The following is a 16,746-nucleotide window of genomic DNA, read 5'->3' on the forward strand; positions in this document are numbered from 1 at the left end:
AATTAAAACACTGTTTCTGGCTGTCAGATCTTTGCAGCTTGTTTCAGTCTTACTGGTATCCAAAGGGTCGTCTGTTCAACCTCAGGTCCTTTACACAAGGCCCAAGCCTAACCTAATCAGCCTGCAAGAGAAAAGAGTTCTGCATGTGTAAGGGGCCTCCTGGGCACAATGCTGATAACAGCACATCTGCATGCAAATATTCATTTTCATTGTAATGTGCTTCTGAATCTCATTGAACTGCCTGAATACACCTTCTGATGCAAATGGGAATGTTTATCTGCAGCCAAGGCGACTTCTTGTTCATGGCCCCAGATATATTAATACATGTATTAACTTTGTTATAGTACACTTAACCATGTTTACTCGGAACAAGCCCTATTTAATATTAATGGAATTTTCATACGTTTAAGTATCCTCAGAATGGTAGTCTTTGTGCTGACACCAGAGGTGTGTGTTTTTAGGGTTCACCTTACGTTGGTGATTATAAGTTGTTTTTAAAATTGTGTTTTAGTTGTTGTCACTCAGCCTGGGACCTTAGGATGAAGGGTGGGTAATAAATTAACAATAATAGCAGCAACACCTAAAGGTAAAGGGACCCCTGACCATTAGGTCCAGTCGCGGACGACTCTGGGGTTGCAGCACTCATCTCGCTTTACTGGCCAAGGGAGGCAACATACAACTTCCGTATAGCATGACTAAGCCGCTTCTGGCGAACCAGAGCAGTGCATGGAAACACCGTTGACCTTTCCACCAGAGCAGTACCTATTTATCTACTTGCACTTTGACATGCTTTCAAACTCCTGTTGCTCAGTCCCTGGTCCTGCCAACCTAGCAGCAACACCTACTAGAGCTTTATTGTAACAATCATGACTTGCAGGCCTACAACGTAATTTCCACAACTCGGGGCAAAAGCCTGGGATTATTATTATTTAATATGTGAATAAAACAACAACTGGCTACCCACATCTTTTAGGAACCATAAATTCACAACTTGACCACCCAAAGAATCCTAACAACCAATTCAGATAAATATAGCCCCTGTAATTTATCAATTGACAGAGATGCCATTTGATCCAAACAAGAAAAAAAATGTGGATATAGGGACCTGACTTCAACCCGGAGGATCAAACCAACGCTACAGCAAATGCCTCTCTTCTGAATGTGAATTTCCCAATGCTCTGAAACTACATGGCTTTGATTCACATCAGAGCAGCTAAGGAAGGTGAAGGAAGTCCACAAATGTCTTGCCAAACACAAGGTGGTTGTTTTAAAAGGAAATTCAGAAGAGATACAAAACACAAGTGAGTGAGGAGAAGACTTTAATTCTAAACAGCAAGCAATATATACATACCAAGCATGCACTTCTATCTGCCACTTGGAAGCCCTCAAGAAGCGGCAAAGTGACTCCCCCAGTAGCCTCAGTTTCCACGGCCCGGCAGCCGATCAGTCCCTGCACTAGCTTCTCAAAACTTCTGCCCAAACCATCCGATTTTATAGATTGCCACCTTGATGCCTTGCTCTCCCACAACAATTTCCAACATCAAAGTAGGTTTCCAGCACTATCCTCCCAGACTAAGGCAGCTGTGTGAGGGGCTTCACCTCCTCCCAACTGAGACTGGTCTCACACCATCAAAATCTTAAGGAGGGCGAGGGAGGGGGAAGAAACAGAGGCAGGAAGGGTAACCATGTCAGATAACTAACTCCTTGATATACATGTTGTCTTCCGGATGGATTTCCCATACAACACGTTTCGCCTTAACGGTTTCACATCTCAATTTCTCCAGTCACTGTCAGAAACAACTTAGTGCATCCTTTCAGAGAAGAATCTAGGAAGTGCTGCTTAATGCTTTAGAAACTGTCTGCCTGGTCCAAAAAATACATACATATATATATATATATATATCCTATATACATGTTCAACCGGCCTACTGCCTTCGACAGGTAGATCAGTGGGTGCTCCTGGTAGATCTCGGTCTATCGCGGGATTTAAATAAAGGGGAATGAACGTTTGTCATGTATGGCATTTGCCCCCCAAAAGTTCAACAACTCTGCTCTGCCCCCCCCCCCAAGCTCAACAACTCTGGTCAGTCCTCCCCGCCCAAAAAAGGTAAACAACGCTGATCAATCTTCCCTAAAGAAAGCTTAACAACTGTGGCTCCTCCTCCCTCTAATGTCAATGGGTAGATCACTGCCAGCTTTTTATACTGAGAGTAGATCGCAGTCCTTGGGAGTTGGACGTGCCTGCCATATCGCACCGTCCACACACAAACACACGTTTATCTATTTCACTCCAGAAGCAAACAACCCTTCCTGGTACATCAGCTCCCCTTCCTTTCAAGCCCGAAGAGGAGCCCATTCAGGAAGGAATCGCAAGCGGAGGCGGCGCCCAGAACGCGGGTCTTCCTTTGCGCAACGTGAGGAGGGCGGAGAAGCCCGGCCAGAGGAGCCTATGGGGCTTGGAGGAGGCGGGCCTAGCTCGGCGCACGCGAATACAAACCGAGGAGCTGGGGCGGGGAGGGAAAGGGGGCGGGTTCCGGCACCCGGGCAAACTTTGCAGCGGTTGAAAAAGCAGCAGGCCGCCGCGCGGGAGCCGAAACCTCGCCAAGAGGCTTCAGGAATGGAGGAGGGCAAGAGCGCGCGCGTGCGCCCGCGCGCAAAGCGTTCGTTCCCGGAGTCGCCGCCGACTTACCCGCGGAGCCTCCGGCCAGGATCTGGTGGGCCGCTTCGCGCCCAAAGCCCCTTGCTTTCCCCGTCATGGTCACCAGCGCGCGTGGAAGTGGGGGGGGAAACCGCGTGGAGCTACGCCGGTGTCGCGCTGCAGGAGGAGGAGGAGGAGGAGCGGCCTCGCGACTGTCTTGGGGGCGCGTCCGAGGTTGCGCCGCCGGGGAGGTCGGAACACCTCCTTTTGGGTGGCGGCGGGAGGGGAGGCAAGGCGTCTTCCCCTGGGCTCGGAAATAGCGAAGGGGCGGGAAAAGGAGAGGGAGGGGAGCGAGGAGCAGGCGGGTCGGAGCCTTGGCAAGAAGCGCCCGCTTTCTCTCTCTCTCTTTCCTCCCACCCCCACGAAGTTGGCCGGGGGCGCTCGGCGCTGTAACCTTTAGACCACACGACTGGGACCCGAGCCAGAGCCAGCCCAGGGGCCGGAGCCTCTGCTGCGCAAGGAGGAGACAAATGTGGCAGACCCGGTTCGGTGAATGCCGGGCTTATCCCTTCTAGAATATCTAAAAGGACTCCGGGTTCGTTTAGGAAGTTGGGGCGCGAGGGTAGAAGACGATCTCCTACAAGTTCCCTTCTCGCTTCGGCTAGGAAGAAAACACCGCCGGGTGTCTACCGGGCTCACAGTGCAGGATTTACGTATAAGCTAAACAAGCTATAGCTCCCCCCAAAAAATTAAAGGGAAAAAACAACCTGGATGTACATTTCCAAAATATAAGATAAAAAACAAATAAAATAAAACCTACGTACAGCATCAGTGTTTTGTGTTGTGTAGTCTCCTATGATGTAACTGATACATATTTTGTTATGTGCAAATGGCTTTAGTTACCTATTAGGTCCATAAACTACCATATAGCATATATTCAACACAAAAAACAGTGACCGTTTGTTGTTGACAAAGGACAGCTGGACATATACCTTTGGTAGGGCCTCATCAAACCTAAATCTGGCCCTGCACGCTCAACTTGTTTTTGAGAAATTGGGGCTCCCAATTTGTCAGCTGTCTTCTACCCCACTCCACCCCCAAGAAAGAGTTTGTACAGTCAAGCTCTTTGGGAGATCCTACAAAACAGAGAAAACACGCCTGCACCCCACCAGTACGCTGTCCTATTCTTGCTTCAGACCAGATGGGCTAAGATACCGGTAACTTTGCTGCCTGATGTAGAGTAAGAAATTGCACCCTGACACTTGTCAAATGACAGAGTACCCATGGCTGGTTCAGTTGTTTTAGGAGAGGAGGGAGAAAATGGCACAAATGCCTGTCCCTTTTCCCTGCAGTAAAAAAAAGCACAATAATAATAATTTTCTGCCCTTTCATGAACAATGAAAATCAGCTACCCAAAGTTGTTGCCTCACTCCCTGACAGTAAGATCAGCTCTGCTAGTTGGCCCCATTAGGAATTGCTTCCAGACTGCTTTCATAACAAGGAGGTGAGGTCAAACTTTGATAAATAATCAACAGCAGAGTGAGAATGCAAAGGTCTTGTGCATGCATGAGGACACTTGCAAATCTGGCAACATTATCATTAACTGCTTTGATGATACATTGTTTGCTTTTACAATCAAGCAATGTATAAATTTTAATAAATAAATCTAACATTCTGTAGGCATAGCCAGTGTGACATGGAGACAGCCCTTAAGTACACTTGGAGACTCTCTGTATCTTATCTTAAACTACCTCACAGCGTTGTGAGGATCAAATGTCCCCTGGGCCCAAATGATGTATGCAGTCTAAGCAACCTGGAAATGGATTAAAATGGAAGAAACAAAAGCCAATGTAGTATCATGGATATTTTATATTTACATAGAAATTTCTGTGTAACATATATAACAGTTACATATATAAATCCAGTTTAAAAAAACAATTATGAATATAAACAGCAGTTTAAAATAACAGCAGCAGATACATAAAATCCAAAACAGGTATCAACTGGGATAAATGATGCTAGATATATCTTAACCACAAAGTTGGCATAAGGGGGGGGGGGAATAGCTTAAAGCTCTAGCCATCTGCGCCCATAAAGATTCAGCAGAAGTGGCTGTCAACGAAAAACCACTCAGGAGATTAAACTTTTCAGTAACTGTGTCACCTGAACACAAAAAAATTACTGTAACTGAAAAACATCAGTTAAATAGTTGCACATACAGTCCATGACAGCTTATGTAATACAGTACTCAATTTGTGCTCTGAAGGGAGCTGGCTTCAGGCACTAGGCCCTGCATTAGAAAGATGTCTGGAAACAAATGCTGGCAACATCAACCTTGCCACGACCAGAGGTGGAAAGACATTTGCAGCAGCACAACCTGGCACTTTCTTCTGCTCCAGCTTCAACAAACCCTGTTTATCCCGTATTGGTCTCTACACCCACCACAGGCGCTGTAACCTTCGAATAGTTTGACTTGCCACCCAAAGGTGCACTCCTCCATTGTCTCCCGAGGTAGATGCATGCCATCAAAAAAGTCTTTAAGATACCTCAACATGTACCGTATTTTTCGCTCTATAAGACGCACCAGACGACAAGATGCACCTAGTTTTTGGAGGAGGAAAATAAGAAAAAAATTATTCTGAATCCCAGAAGCCAGAACAGCAAGAGGGATCGCTTCGCAGTGAAAGCAGCGATCCCTCTTGCTGTTCTGGCTTCTGGGATAGCTGTGCAGCCTGCATTCACTCCATAAGACGCACACACATTCCCCCTTACTTTTTAGGAGGGAAAAAGTGAGTCTTATAGAGCAAAAAATACGGTATATTCCATTACCTTATTTCATGCATTCCTTTTGAGGAGAAGGGGACCCTATTTTGGCAACTACACCAGATCCCCCAACCACTTTAATTTGGCCTTGGCCAATTCATGCAATATAACAAGACAGTATACAGCGTGGTGTTAGGGGAGGGGAAGTATCTCTAGTGGGGAAATGTCATGCTCCTACTGGGGTTGAAGATCTCTCCCTCATTGCAGGTAGGATAGGAACCACTGTAATACAGTGCCTCTGATACCCATTCCACAGTCAATCCGGGAGGATAACATGGTCAGTTGTATCAAATTGATATTGAGATATCAAGTAAGAAGTTTGCACTTCCCATGTCATCCACCAGGGCAATCTAGACAGACTCAGGGCAGCATTTAAGTTTTACTCAGAGTAAACCCATTGAAATTCATGAACATGACTAAGGCCCATTAACTTCAATGGGTCTACTTCAGTGAGTAAAATGCCACCCTGTTATTAGATTTAAAGCCCACCCTCAACAAAATGGTTCCAGGATAGGTTAGAACAATTGTTGACACTTAATCGTCTCCTTGGGCATCCGGTAGGACTTTCAAGTTTCCTGTACTTCGACAACAACAAAAATTCAAAGGGAAACTTCAAAGTGAAGTTGCTGAGTTGGAATTTATGTGCCTATTTGAGTCTTATCAGATTTGGGCTCAATAGTAACTGGGAGTGACTAACTCTGCAGAAAAAATTCTCCTATTTTCGTAATAAAATCTTGCTTTGCCAACTACTAAACAACTGGGAAATCAGCCCTGAGTGGTCACTGGATGATCGTGAAGCTGAGGCTCCAATACTTTGGCCACCTCCTGAGAAGAGAAGACTCCCTGGAAAAGAAAGATTGAGGGCACAAGGAGAAGGGGACGACAGAGGACGAGATGGTTGGACAGTGTTCTCAAAGCTACCAGCATGAGTTTGACCAAACTGCGGGAGGCAGTAGAAGACAGGAGTGCCTAGCGTGCTCTGGTCCATGGGGTCACGAAGAGTCGGACACTAAACAACAACAAAGAACTGGGAGCAAAACTTAGTTGAATACATTTATGGTTTATTTAATTTATTTATTTGTACTCTACCTTCTGGAGAAAAACCCTCCCAAGATGATTAAAAAAAGTCAGTTAAATGTGTATTTCAACCTATTTACTGAAACTGCAGCAACTAAAACACTGAAAGCCAGCATAAAACTGTCAATCCATTCCAGCATATTGCCCATTCTTCTGAGAAATATACCAAATCAATTATATTCCCTTTCCCCTCCAAGCCATTTTAAGTGCCTTGGCATAATATTTGATTTCCAATTTAAAACACCCGCTTCCTTATCATTTTTTCATGCGGTTCATGATTTGAATCTCATGACAAAAAGCCCAAATTCTGCCTTGCACATGGTGCTGAACAAAACCATTCACCGCATGCTGAAAGCCTCCAGAACATGAATTTCTGCACTCCTCTTTCTCTATCAGAAGCTAAACCTGCTCCACATACCCCAAGTTTCCTCCAAATCAGTCCCAAAACTTCCCCTTTCCTGAAATATTTCAAGGCGTCTGAAATAAACTTGGAGTCGAGAGTGGATTCCATGCTCTTTATTCAGCTCATAGTGGTGAGGAGAGAATGAAAGTCCCCTCAAAGTATCAGTTTTATATACATTATTTACACAATGGGCTGCACGTGATTGGCTAATTCCGGAATTCTCCTGTAGGCCAATCAGGTTGTGGATTCACTTCTATCTGGAGCTGGATTGGGTGGCTCCTGCCGACCAATCATACCGCTGCATTGTTCTAGGACCAATCTGACTGCTGCATTCTGAATCCTATTGTTCTAGGACCAATCCGACTGCTGCAGTTTGGATCCTATTCAACTCAGTACATAACAGCGTCCCACCCACTCACAGCAACCAAGGCCCCATCATTGTTAGCCTTTCTGCTCGTTGGTTCACCCTGTGAGCTTTTATTGTGCAGGGCTGAGCATAGAGATAGGAATTGTAGAGTAACGAGTCTGCTGCTGGGACACAGAGCTTCCCAGTTTCTTTCCCTGGCTCCTGTCGGGTGGAAGTGTAAGCTGCCCATAGAAAACAATGGAGAAACTCAAGTTTAAGCTACAAAAGGGAGCAACAAAGAAAGGGGCTTTTGCTCTTTTTAACTGAGGAAATGGGGAGGAAAAAAATACTGTGGAAAACGTGAGAGTTTTTTCTTAGCTAAAGAAGAGCGTTTAAAGATTTTTATTTATTTTTTTAAACCTAGCATGCCAGTTCAGTTTCCTTCTCCTTTATTCTCCATGGCAACAGAGGAGCAGTCACCCTGGGAGATTGACGCAGCTAGCACATTCCTAAAATCCTTGCACCGAGCGCACACCCACATCCACAAGTGGACAAGCGGCTAATGTGGCCTAGCACTTACCCTGTTCAGCATATGGAGCTCAGCCTAACACACCTCACAGGGTTGTTGTTAGGATAAAACTGGGAAGGGCAGAAACGCTCCTGAAAGGAAACTTCACAGGGCCGGATTTATGTTTGATGAGGCCCCAGCTACTGAAGGTAATGGGGCCCTTTCTATGTCCAGCTGTCCTTTGTCAACAACAAATTGTCCCTGTTTTTCGTGTTGAATATATGCTATCTGGTAATTTATGGACCTAATAGGTATCTAAAGCCATTTGCACATGCAGAATGTAGGCACCCTATACCGTGGTAACTTGGGTTAAGTACTTAATTTGTTCCGAAGGTCCGTTCTTAACCTGAAACTGTTCTTAACCTGAAGTACCACTTTAGCTAATGAGGCCTGCCGCTGCTGCCCAATTTCTGTTCTCAACCTGAAGCAAAGTTCTTAACCTGAAGCACTATTTCTGGGTTAGCGGAGTCTGTAACCTGAAGCGTCTGTAACCCGAGGTGCCACTGTATATAGAAATGAGCAAACCAGGGATATTTTAGGGAGCAGGCTAGCAGGCGGGGCCAGTTACTTACATCATAGGAGCCTACACAACACAAAACACTGTTGCTGTAGGTTTTATTTTATTTTATTTGGGTTTTTTTCTTATATTTTCGAAATGTACATCGGGTTTTTTTCCCTTTAAAAATTTTAGGGGCCCCCAAGAGAGTGGGCCCCTAAACTATAGCTTGTTTAGCTTATACGTAAATCCCCAACCCGCATTAGAACACAGCAAAAGGATCACTGCTTTGCTTGTTGCGGGGAGAGAGTAAGAGTCGCCCTGCAACCGCATGAGAGTCCTCCGCCCCCTCCCTTTCCACTTCCGCCCTGAGAGCGCTGCTTTCTAAAGGATTCCGGAAGTGGGCGGGTCGCGCGAGTCTATGATCCTGAGGGCTCGGCGCTGAGCGGCGGCAGCAGCAGCTGGAGGGAGCGGCGCCTGCACGCCGAAGGAGTGTCTTCTGAACCTCGCGCGTGTTTGGCAAGCTCTGGGCGGTACCGGCTGGAGCAAAAAAATAGATAAATAAAAGGTAACGGCAGCCTTTCCCCGAGGCTGGATCCTTGGTGTTCTGTTACTTCGAGCAGTTATAGGATTGCTTATTTGGCGCTTGTTTGGAAAGCCCCGCAGCTTGAATTGGCTGGTGCTGTTTGCAAGAGCCTCCTAGGATGGGTGCACTGGAGGAGGAGAAAGAAGGGGAGTGCAGGGTGTTGTCTCCTGTGCTGTCCTTAATAATAAAAATACATGTAATAGTAAAGTGGAATCTGCAGTCTCCGCTTGACTTGCATGGCGTTTATCCTATTAAAAGTGGATCCCCGTTAGTCTTACCCCCTCACTGAGAAATACAGTACGCTGATAGTAACCTTTTAGAGTCTAAAGTCTGGAGTAAGTTTTCAAGGGTGCTCAGCTTAAATATCAGTTTGGCTGCGCAGTCAAAGTGGTTTAAAAGGAAAGTAGGGACATTCTCTCCATCTCTACACGCATTTCAAAGTCTGATTCTTCGTGGAACAGTAATTGTCAGGACTGACTCGGACATTACCTTTTTAGCCGCACAAGAAAACTTAATGCAACTCCCAATCTAGCTTGACCACAGACTTAGCACTGTAGAGTTGGAAGGGACACTGAGGATCATCTAGTCCAACCCCCTGCAATGCAGGAATATGCAGCTGGTCCATACAGGGATCGAACCTGCAACCTTGGCGTTATCAGCACCATGGTCTAATCCAGACTCCTAAATTCACAGTTTGAGAACTGGAGTTCCATAGGTCTGTCAGCGTGTAAAATTGTTCTTTCTTCCTCTTACCCACCCCACACTCGGCTTAGTGTGATGCCACCCAGACCTGGCATCTCATTTTACAAAAAGTGCCAGCATCTGGATTACCTCCTCCCACTTCAGTGCTTGTGGGAATAGATCATGAATTTGGTAGAGTAGTGTGATTCTGCTGTTCTGGTTTGCTTGGTAAGAAAGTAATAAGATCCCTGCTGGGTCAGAACAAAGCTCTGTTGAGTCCAGTATGGTGTTTTCACCTTAGCCAACCAGATCCCTATGAGAAGCCCAAAAAATAGCTCTTTCCTGCATGTGATCCACAGCAAGTGGTATTCAGAAGCGTTCTGTCTCTAAAGTAGTGGTAGCATATAGCCATTATGACTAGTGGTCACTGATAACTTTATTCTTCATGAGGTCTTTATTGGCCACCACAGGCATTTCAAAGTCTTATAGACTGGAAAACCTCAACTGTTACTTGTTGGCACCCGTCTGGCTCAGGAGACAGTGGAAGAGTGTTCCTTCAGGGGTGAAAAACAGAGCCTCCTGTGGCTGCAAAGATTGATACGAGAGAGACATGTTTTGTTGCAGTTGGGGCAGATGAAGGCATCCAGCTGTGTTGCTACAGGTGCATCATGGCGTTTCTTCTCTCTGCACTTTTCCCCTGGTCCTCTGGTCACTGCTATGGATACTGTGGTTGTCTGCAAGGATTCCCATAAGGCAAGGTGAATGTTGGCAGCCTTCATATCACATTTGCAGACAGCTTTGTCATCTGCAGTCAGTTTTGGCAGTATCCTGTGGGATGTTGGGAGCAAGGAAGTAGTTCTCAAGAGTTCAAATGGCACACTGGTTATGTGGTTATTCAAAGCCAGCTGGGAGGCCATTTGAAACGCTTCCATAACAAATAGAGAGGTTATAGTGTGCATGGAACGTCCACATTCTGCAGCAAAAATTATGTTTTTATTGCTCTTGTACTGGTGTACATGCTGGATTGTTACGTTCTCTGGAATTGTGATATATTCTGCTAAATTTGATTGTTTTTCTTTTTATTCTGGCATGAATGTCAGACTGGATGTGGATCTGAGAGGCTTCCAGATGGTAGGAGTTACTTTGATCAGATTATTAGAAGGGCTCAAAGAGGCCCTCTTAGAGGAAAACAGCTTAGAGGAATGGGAAGGGGTGGGGGCTGAAAGATAAACCAGAGTCCTTTTGTTAAAGAAAATAAGAATAAAATAGATAAATAGGAAAAAAGGTATCCTGTTAAGTTACCAGCTAGCCTGATCAATTTTAACTTCTTGAGGGAGATGCTGTTTTGTCTTATATATTGCTGGAATGATGAAATAGTTGGTTTAGTTCCAAAGTACCACTAGTAGAGCAATGTATTTCAGAGATCTTTCTTGAAGTAGATCACTACAACAGTGTATTTTCTGTCTTTCCTTCTCCTACTTTCTCCCCGTTAAATAGTGTGGGATGATGCCATCACTGCGTTGTGCATTTCTCCTTGCCATCTTGAAAACAGGTGTCTGGGTTGAGCTGGCGTTTGAAAATCACATTCTGAACTTGTATCTAATTGCATTCTGTTATCTTGGTGTTCAAAACAAATATTACATTACAGGCAAGACTACGAAATAGAAAGTTTAAAAAAATAGTTTTTTCTTTCTTTTACAATCTAAAAAGGCTTTTAAACTTTTTTTAAAGTTCTCAAAGTGATTTGCACAAGAAACTCAGGATAATTTTAATATTACATTTTAATATAATTTTTGCTAAGAATGGCAAGAATGGTTCTCAAAGTGAGGTGGGCATCCATTAAAATCTGAATTAGATGCTACAGGCAACATATTATTTATGACACCCTCCTCCAATCATTTTTTTGCATGCATGTCTAACCAGGAAAGAAACTACTCTTCTTCCACTTCCAATTTGTGCTCGGTACTGTATTTTGAAGGTGCAAGAAGTCAAAAGCTTGTTTTTCACAGGCCTTCATCTTCCATGTTGTTCCTCACTTCCACATCTTTAACTATTCTGTGAATATAAATGATTCCTTCTCTTTCATTTTATGGCCTTCAGTTAGACATGTATGAGCAGGAAATTTGCAAGATTCTTAATTTTGTTTTTAGTTAATTGGGGGTGGGTGAATGTTCTCTCTCTTGCATCATTCTTTGATTCAAAACAAGGAGAGGTTGGGAATCCAAGTGAATTTAATTTGAACAGAAAGAAAGTTGGATTCTTCATCATAGTTACTCACCCATCAGTAATTGGGTAAGGAGCAGAATTCTTATGAGTATCAAATCACCAGATAATGGTTTGTTTCCCCTCCCATCTGGATTAAAATATTGGCAGTGGTGGCTGTGAAATACAAGAAGAAATGGAGCAGTGAGTTCTTGCAAAGATCTGACACTAATAGCTCGAAACTATTATTTTCGTTTTCCCCATAACCAGGGAAATTTGTCTAATTGTTCTGGTTTAAAATTACTGTGGCCTTATGGGGAGGGAGAATTAAATGGGAATAAATTCCAATATTGTTACTTTTTGTACTTGATAGTACTTTTGTACTAGCCACTCTTGATAGATGCTGTGGAAATTTATAGCACAGTATATTGCAACCCCAGAGTCGGCCACGACTGGACCTAATGGTCAGGGGTCCCTTTACCTTTATATTATAAATTATACCGGTAATAGCATTCTAAAGAAACACAAGCACTGTTTGCTGCACTTCATGCATCTGAAACATTTTTTAATATGAATTTGAATAGATGGCTTTGAAACTCACCAAATAAACATTGTTGTGGCTGATCTGGACATTTGAATTTATTCATTTTTAAAGAGGCAAAATCCCAAATGTGCTTTTAAACATCAAATAAAAGAAAAAATATTGGGGCGGTGTGGGGAGGCAGGGTTTCCAAGTTCGATTACAAGTTGGGTAGCTTTTTTCAACTTGAGGGCCACACTCAGAGTGAGCATAGTCAATATTTGCACAAGTGCCCCCCCCCCCAGTACATACAGCACACAAGCAGACCACACATCCACATTCACTGCACATAGCACACACAAACAAATGCACTCACCAGACATGTATGTGGGGAAACACATCAAAAATAAAAGTTTATTATTTAAAAAATGAGATAGTGCTATAGTACCTGTAGCCACTAGATGGAGCTATGCGCCAACAGTGTGTATCTAATCACCTTGTCTTAGGTCTAGAATCACATATTTGAGGCACATTCCTTTGAAATCTGGAAGGCTAACAGGTTGAGAATGAAGACATAGGAATATTGTTGGAACAAGTGGGGATATCTGGGCCAAATACTTCAAAATTGTATGTTGTACAGTACAGTGGTACCTCTGTTTACGAACTTAATCCGTTCCGGAAGTCCGTTCTTAAACCGAAACTGTTCTTAAACTGAGGCGATTCCATTCTTAGACCAAGGTAAAGTTCTCAAACCAAGACACTATTTCCGGTTTTGCGGAGTTTGTAAACCAAATCGTTCTTAAACCTAACTGTTCTTAAACCGAGGTACCACTGTATTGTGAATTGAATGAAGAGCACTTCCCTTAGTCCTGGTCTGCATCCTAGGATCTCTGAGCAAGTTGAAAGAAACTCGATACACCATCATATATTTCCAGGGAAAATACAACAAAAGATAACACAACATCAGTATCTGATAACCGTGGTGATAATGTGCAAAGTTCTGAAACGAGAACCAGATTTTCACCGGGCACCTGAATGCCAGTAGTGAGGGTACCCATAAAAAGGGGAAATAGTGGGAATTTCAAGCATTGCCAAGCAATATGCATAGACTCCAAGAGATGTTTTGAGAGCCAGGATAAATTGACAAAATGTGAGGTTTTAACGTTATTCAGTGGCTGTGGAAACAAGTGTTGTAATCAGGGCTTTTTCACCTGCTGGAGCTCAGTTCTGGCACCTCTCAGGTGGGTGCCATTGCCATTCTAAGAGAACAAGATGCTCATGCTAAGTTCTGACACCTCTTTTTCTAGCAAAATAGCACTGGTTGTATTTGATGGGCCTTTGGCCTGATCTAGCCGGCCTTTTTTAGGTTCTTGCATACATGTAAAGGCAATTCTGCTTGTACAAGGCCTCACTGCCAAATTCTTCTGAAAGATTGGCCCACTAACAACCCTCTCCATCCCATGCTATTCTGTGAGGGGTCTGTCCATCTCAGAAGTAGATTTTCAAGTGACAGAGAGTAGTATGGGTAGGCAAACTAAGGCCCGGGGGCCGAATGCGGCCCAAATCGCCTTCTCAATCCGGCCCGTGGACAGTCTGGGAATCAGTGTGTTTTTACATGAGTAGAATGTGTCCTTTTATTTAAAATGCATCTCTGGGTTATTTGTGGGGCCTGCCTGGTCTTTTTACACGAGTAGAATGTGTGGTTTTATTTTAAATGCACCTCTGGGTTATTTGTGGGGCATAGGAATTTGTTCATTTTCCACCCCGCCAAAATATAGTCCGGCCCCCCACAAGGTATGAGGGACAGTGGACTGGCCCCCTGCTGAAAAAGTTTGCTGACCCCTGTTCTAGTGGGATGAAGAGGCAGAAAGCATAAGAAGGATTCCGGTTGCTCTTTTCTGGATCCAGTCCAGTAGCTTCAGCAATCACTTGGAGGCTATGTGTATTAACTGAGAAGTGCATGAAATTCCCCGTCTACACTTCCAATTTGCGACGTTCTCCAGGCCTTCATATGAAAGTGTACAACTGGTGACATTTACTTATGTTTGCAATGCTGTTTTTAGAAATCATATTAATTATATTTAACCATTGAACCGGCAGGGTTGGAATTTGCTGCTTCTCATATGGGACATCTTTTTTATATCAAGTGCTATATTACAAAGACAGTGCCAAAATAATACTGCTTTAGTGAGGAGGAATTTCTTATTAGCAGTGAAGCTTCAAAAACCTGCAACTATGTCATAAAGGGAACGTCTTTGAGCTGAGACTCCAGTAATTCATGTCTGTCACACACAGTCTAGGTGACCTAGATTTGACTAGCACTATTGTAGTGTAATTATGCTTCTGAGCTATATCTGATACCCCAGAAGAAAGGTGTAAAGTTTATTTTCAAAGGTTATGGATTTGGTTGAGTCATGTCATTGTGCAGCATACAGAACAGGAATCTGCAGAAGTCTGCACTGATATTTATGCAAGTATAAACGAACACATTCAAGCTTCAAGGAACAGTGTTAAATGCAAGGCAGGGAAAGGTAATGTTTTGACATTTGTCAAAGTGATTGAACAAAGCAACTTAGAATTCTGTTGAAATAGTACCTTTTTCCTTGTTCGGGTTGTCTTTGATGGATGAAATAAATTTGAGCTTCTCACTTGGACATTATTGGCTTGCAGAGATTAGCCATATGGATTTTCTTTTTCATTTGAACTCTGCAGTACAGTATTGCACAACTAATAGGGAGGTTTTAAGAGTACTTAAAGCAAACTGTTGTTCATGAAAATGAGGCAGGAGGAACCTGTGGCCCTCGGGATATTGGACTGCACCTTCCATCTTCCTGAGTGCTGGCCATGTTGGAGAACCATAGGTTCCTCATACCTGCTCTGGTAGGTATCAAGGCTTAGAATGGACTCCAAAAATACTCCCACTATTCCACCACTACATGGGACGCGGGTGGCGCTGTGGGTAAAAGCCTCAGCACCTAGGGCTTGCCGATCGAAAGGTCGGCGGTTCGAATCCCCGCAGCGGGGTGCGCTCCTGCTGTTCGGTCCCAGCGCCTGCCAACCTAGCAGTTCGAAAGCACCCCTGGGTGCAAGTAGATAAATAGGGACCGCTTACTAGCGGGAAGGTAAACGGCATTTCCGTGTGCGGCTCTGGCTTGCCAGAGCAGCGATGTCACGCTGGCCACGTGACCCGGAAGTGTCTTCGGACAGCGCTGGCCCCCGGCCTCTTTGAGTGAGATGGGCGCACAACCCTAGAGTCTGGCAAGACTGGCCCGTACGGGCAGGGGTACCTTTACCTTTACCTTTTATTCCACCACTATTATCTAAGGCAGTCTCTTCCACTAATGAACAGCTCAAACTATCAGGAAGTTTTTTAAAGGTTTAGTTGAAATCATAGAATTGCAGAGTTGGAAGGGACCACAAGGGTCATCTAGTCCAACTCCCTGCAATGCAGGAATCTTTCACCCAACCTGGGGCTTAAACCCACAACCCTGAGATTAAGAGTCTCAGGCTCTACCAACTGAGCTATCCCAGGTCATGCCCTTTTCATTACATGTCCTTATAAAGCCTGCAGGGGGCAAGAACTCTTGGAGAGAGCCTTCCTTTTCTCACATAAGAAGACATCTTCTATAGTGATGTCACATGTATTTTAATACTTTGTTTGAAGCCGCCCAGGGTGGCTGGGGAGTCCCAGGAAGATGGGTGTGATATAAACTTCTTCTTCTTCTTCTTCTTCTTATTATTATTATTATTATTATTATTATTATTATTATCATCTAGGAATCCTGCACATGTGTGCTGTCACATACTATTTTTAATCACGTGCAAACTTAATTTATAGATTAGTTTTTCAAACTGTCTGCAATCAGGTTGCAACCATTGGTACAGTACAATTCTTGATATTTAGTTCATCCAAATGCATTTGGCGTGTATGAGTTCTTATTATGTATTGGAGAAAACAGGTGCTCATTTCAATAAGTAAAGCCGCCCAGGCAGCTCCTCCGGGCATTGCTGGGGTACAATATTGGCTGAGTTGCCTGGGACTGATAGGAGTTGGGAGCCCGAAAACACCCAGAGCCCCACGTTCTCCAGCCCTGCTTTATTCATTAACATCTAGGGAAATAGGTACTAAAACTACCTATTACTAGTTAATGAGGAATGGAATATGCTATTATAACTTCAGCATGTGCCCTTTGAGAGACCCTTTAGGAAAGAAATGGAGTAAACTGCAGAGTTATGAGTTGTAGCAAGAGTTAGAGTTACTTTTTCGTGGAATGGATATAGAAGAATAACACAGGTTATCCCACCCCCCACCCCACCCCAAGATTTGAATTATTAGCACTGAAAATAGCTTATAGTGTCTTTTTAAAAAAATTTAAATAGTAACAGTTGGAGCTAGCCTATTGTCT

General features: G+C 44.0%; 2 protein-coding genes and 1 long non-coding RNA gene across 5 annotated transcripts in view; 2 read left to right on the top strand and 1 right to left on the bottom strand.

Moving 5' to 3' along the window:
* SLC25A21 (solute carrier family 25 member 21) overlaps positions 1-3,245 on the bottom strand; it is a 259,816-nt gene extending 256,571 nt beyond the window's left edge. For both annotated transcript variants that reach the window (XM_083453189.1, XM_083453188.1), the window contains exon 1: positions 2,690-3,245. In XM_083453189.1, the coding sequence (XP_083309315.1) occupies positions 2,690-2,756 (67 nt within the window). In that variant the 5' untranslated portion in view covers positions 2,757-3,245. The remainder of the gene's footprint in view (positions 1-2,689) is intronic.
* On the top strand, positions 2,435-3,455 carry LOC310683748. The gene is made up of 2 exons (XR_014514513.1): positions 2,435-2,660; positions 3,244-3,455. It is a non-coding gene; the product is annotated as an uncharacterized lncRNA (long non-coding RNA).
* A 4,412-nt stretch (positions 3,456-7,867) lies between these two features.
* Positions 7,868-16,746, top strand: part of MIPOL1 (mirror-image polydactyly 1) — a 191,607-nt gene continuing 182,728 nt past the window's right edge. Inside the window, exon 1 of one of the 2 annotated variants that reach the window (XM_083453028.1) lies at positions 7,868-8,004. In XM_083453028.1, the coding sequence (XP_083309154.1) occupies positions 7,984-8,004 (21 nt within the window). In that variant the 5' untranslated portion in view covers positions 7,868-7,983. Of the gene's footprint in view, positions 8,005-8,730; positions 8,920-16,746 lie in introns of those variants that run through there. The other variant, XM_083453029.1, reaches the window with a different exon arrangement.

This window comes from Podarcis tiliguerta (genome assembly GCF_965153285.1).
Source record: "Podarcis tiliguerta genome assembly, chromosome: 1".
NCBI lineage: Eukaryota > Metazoa > Chordata > Lepidosauria > Squamata > Lacertidae > Podarcis > Podarcis tiliguerta.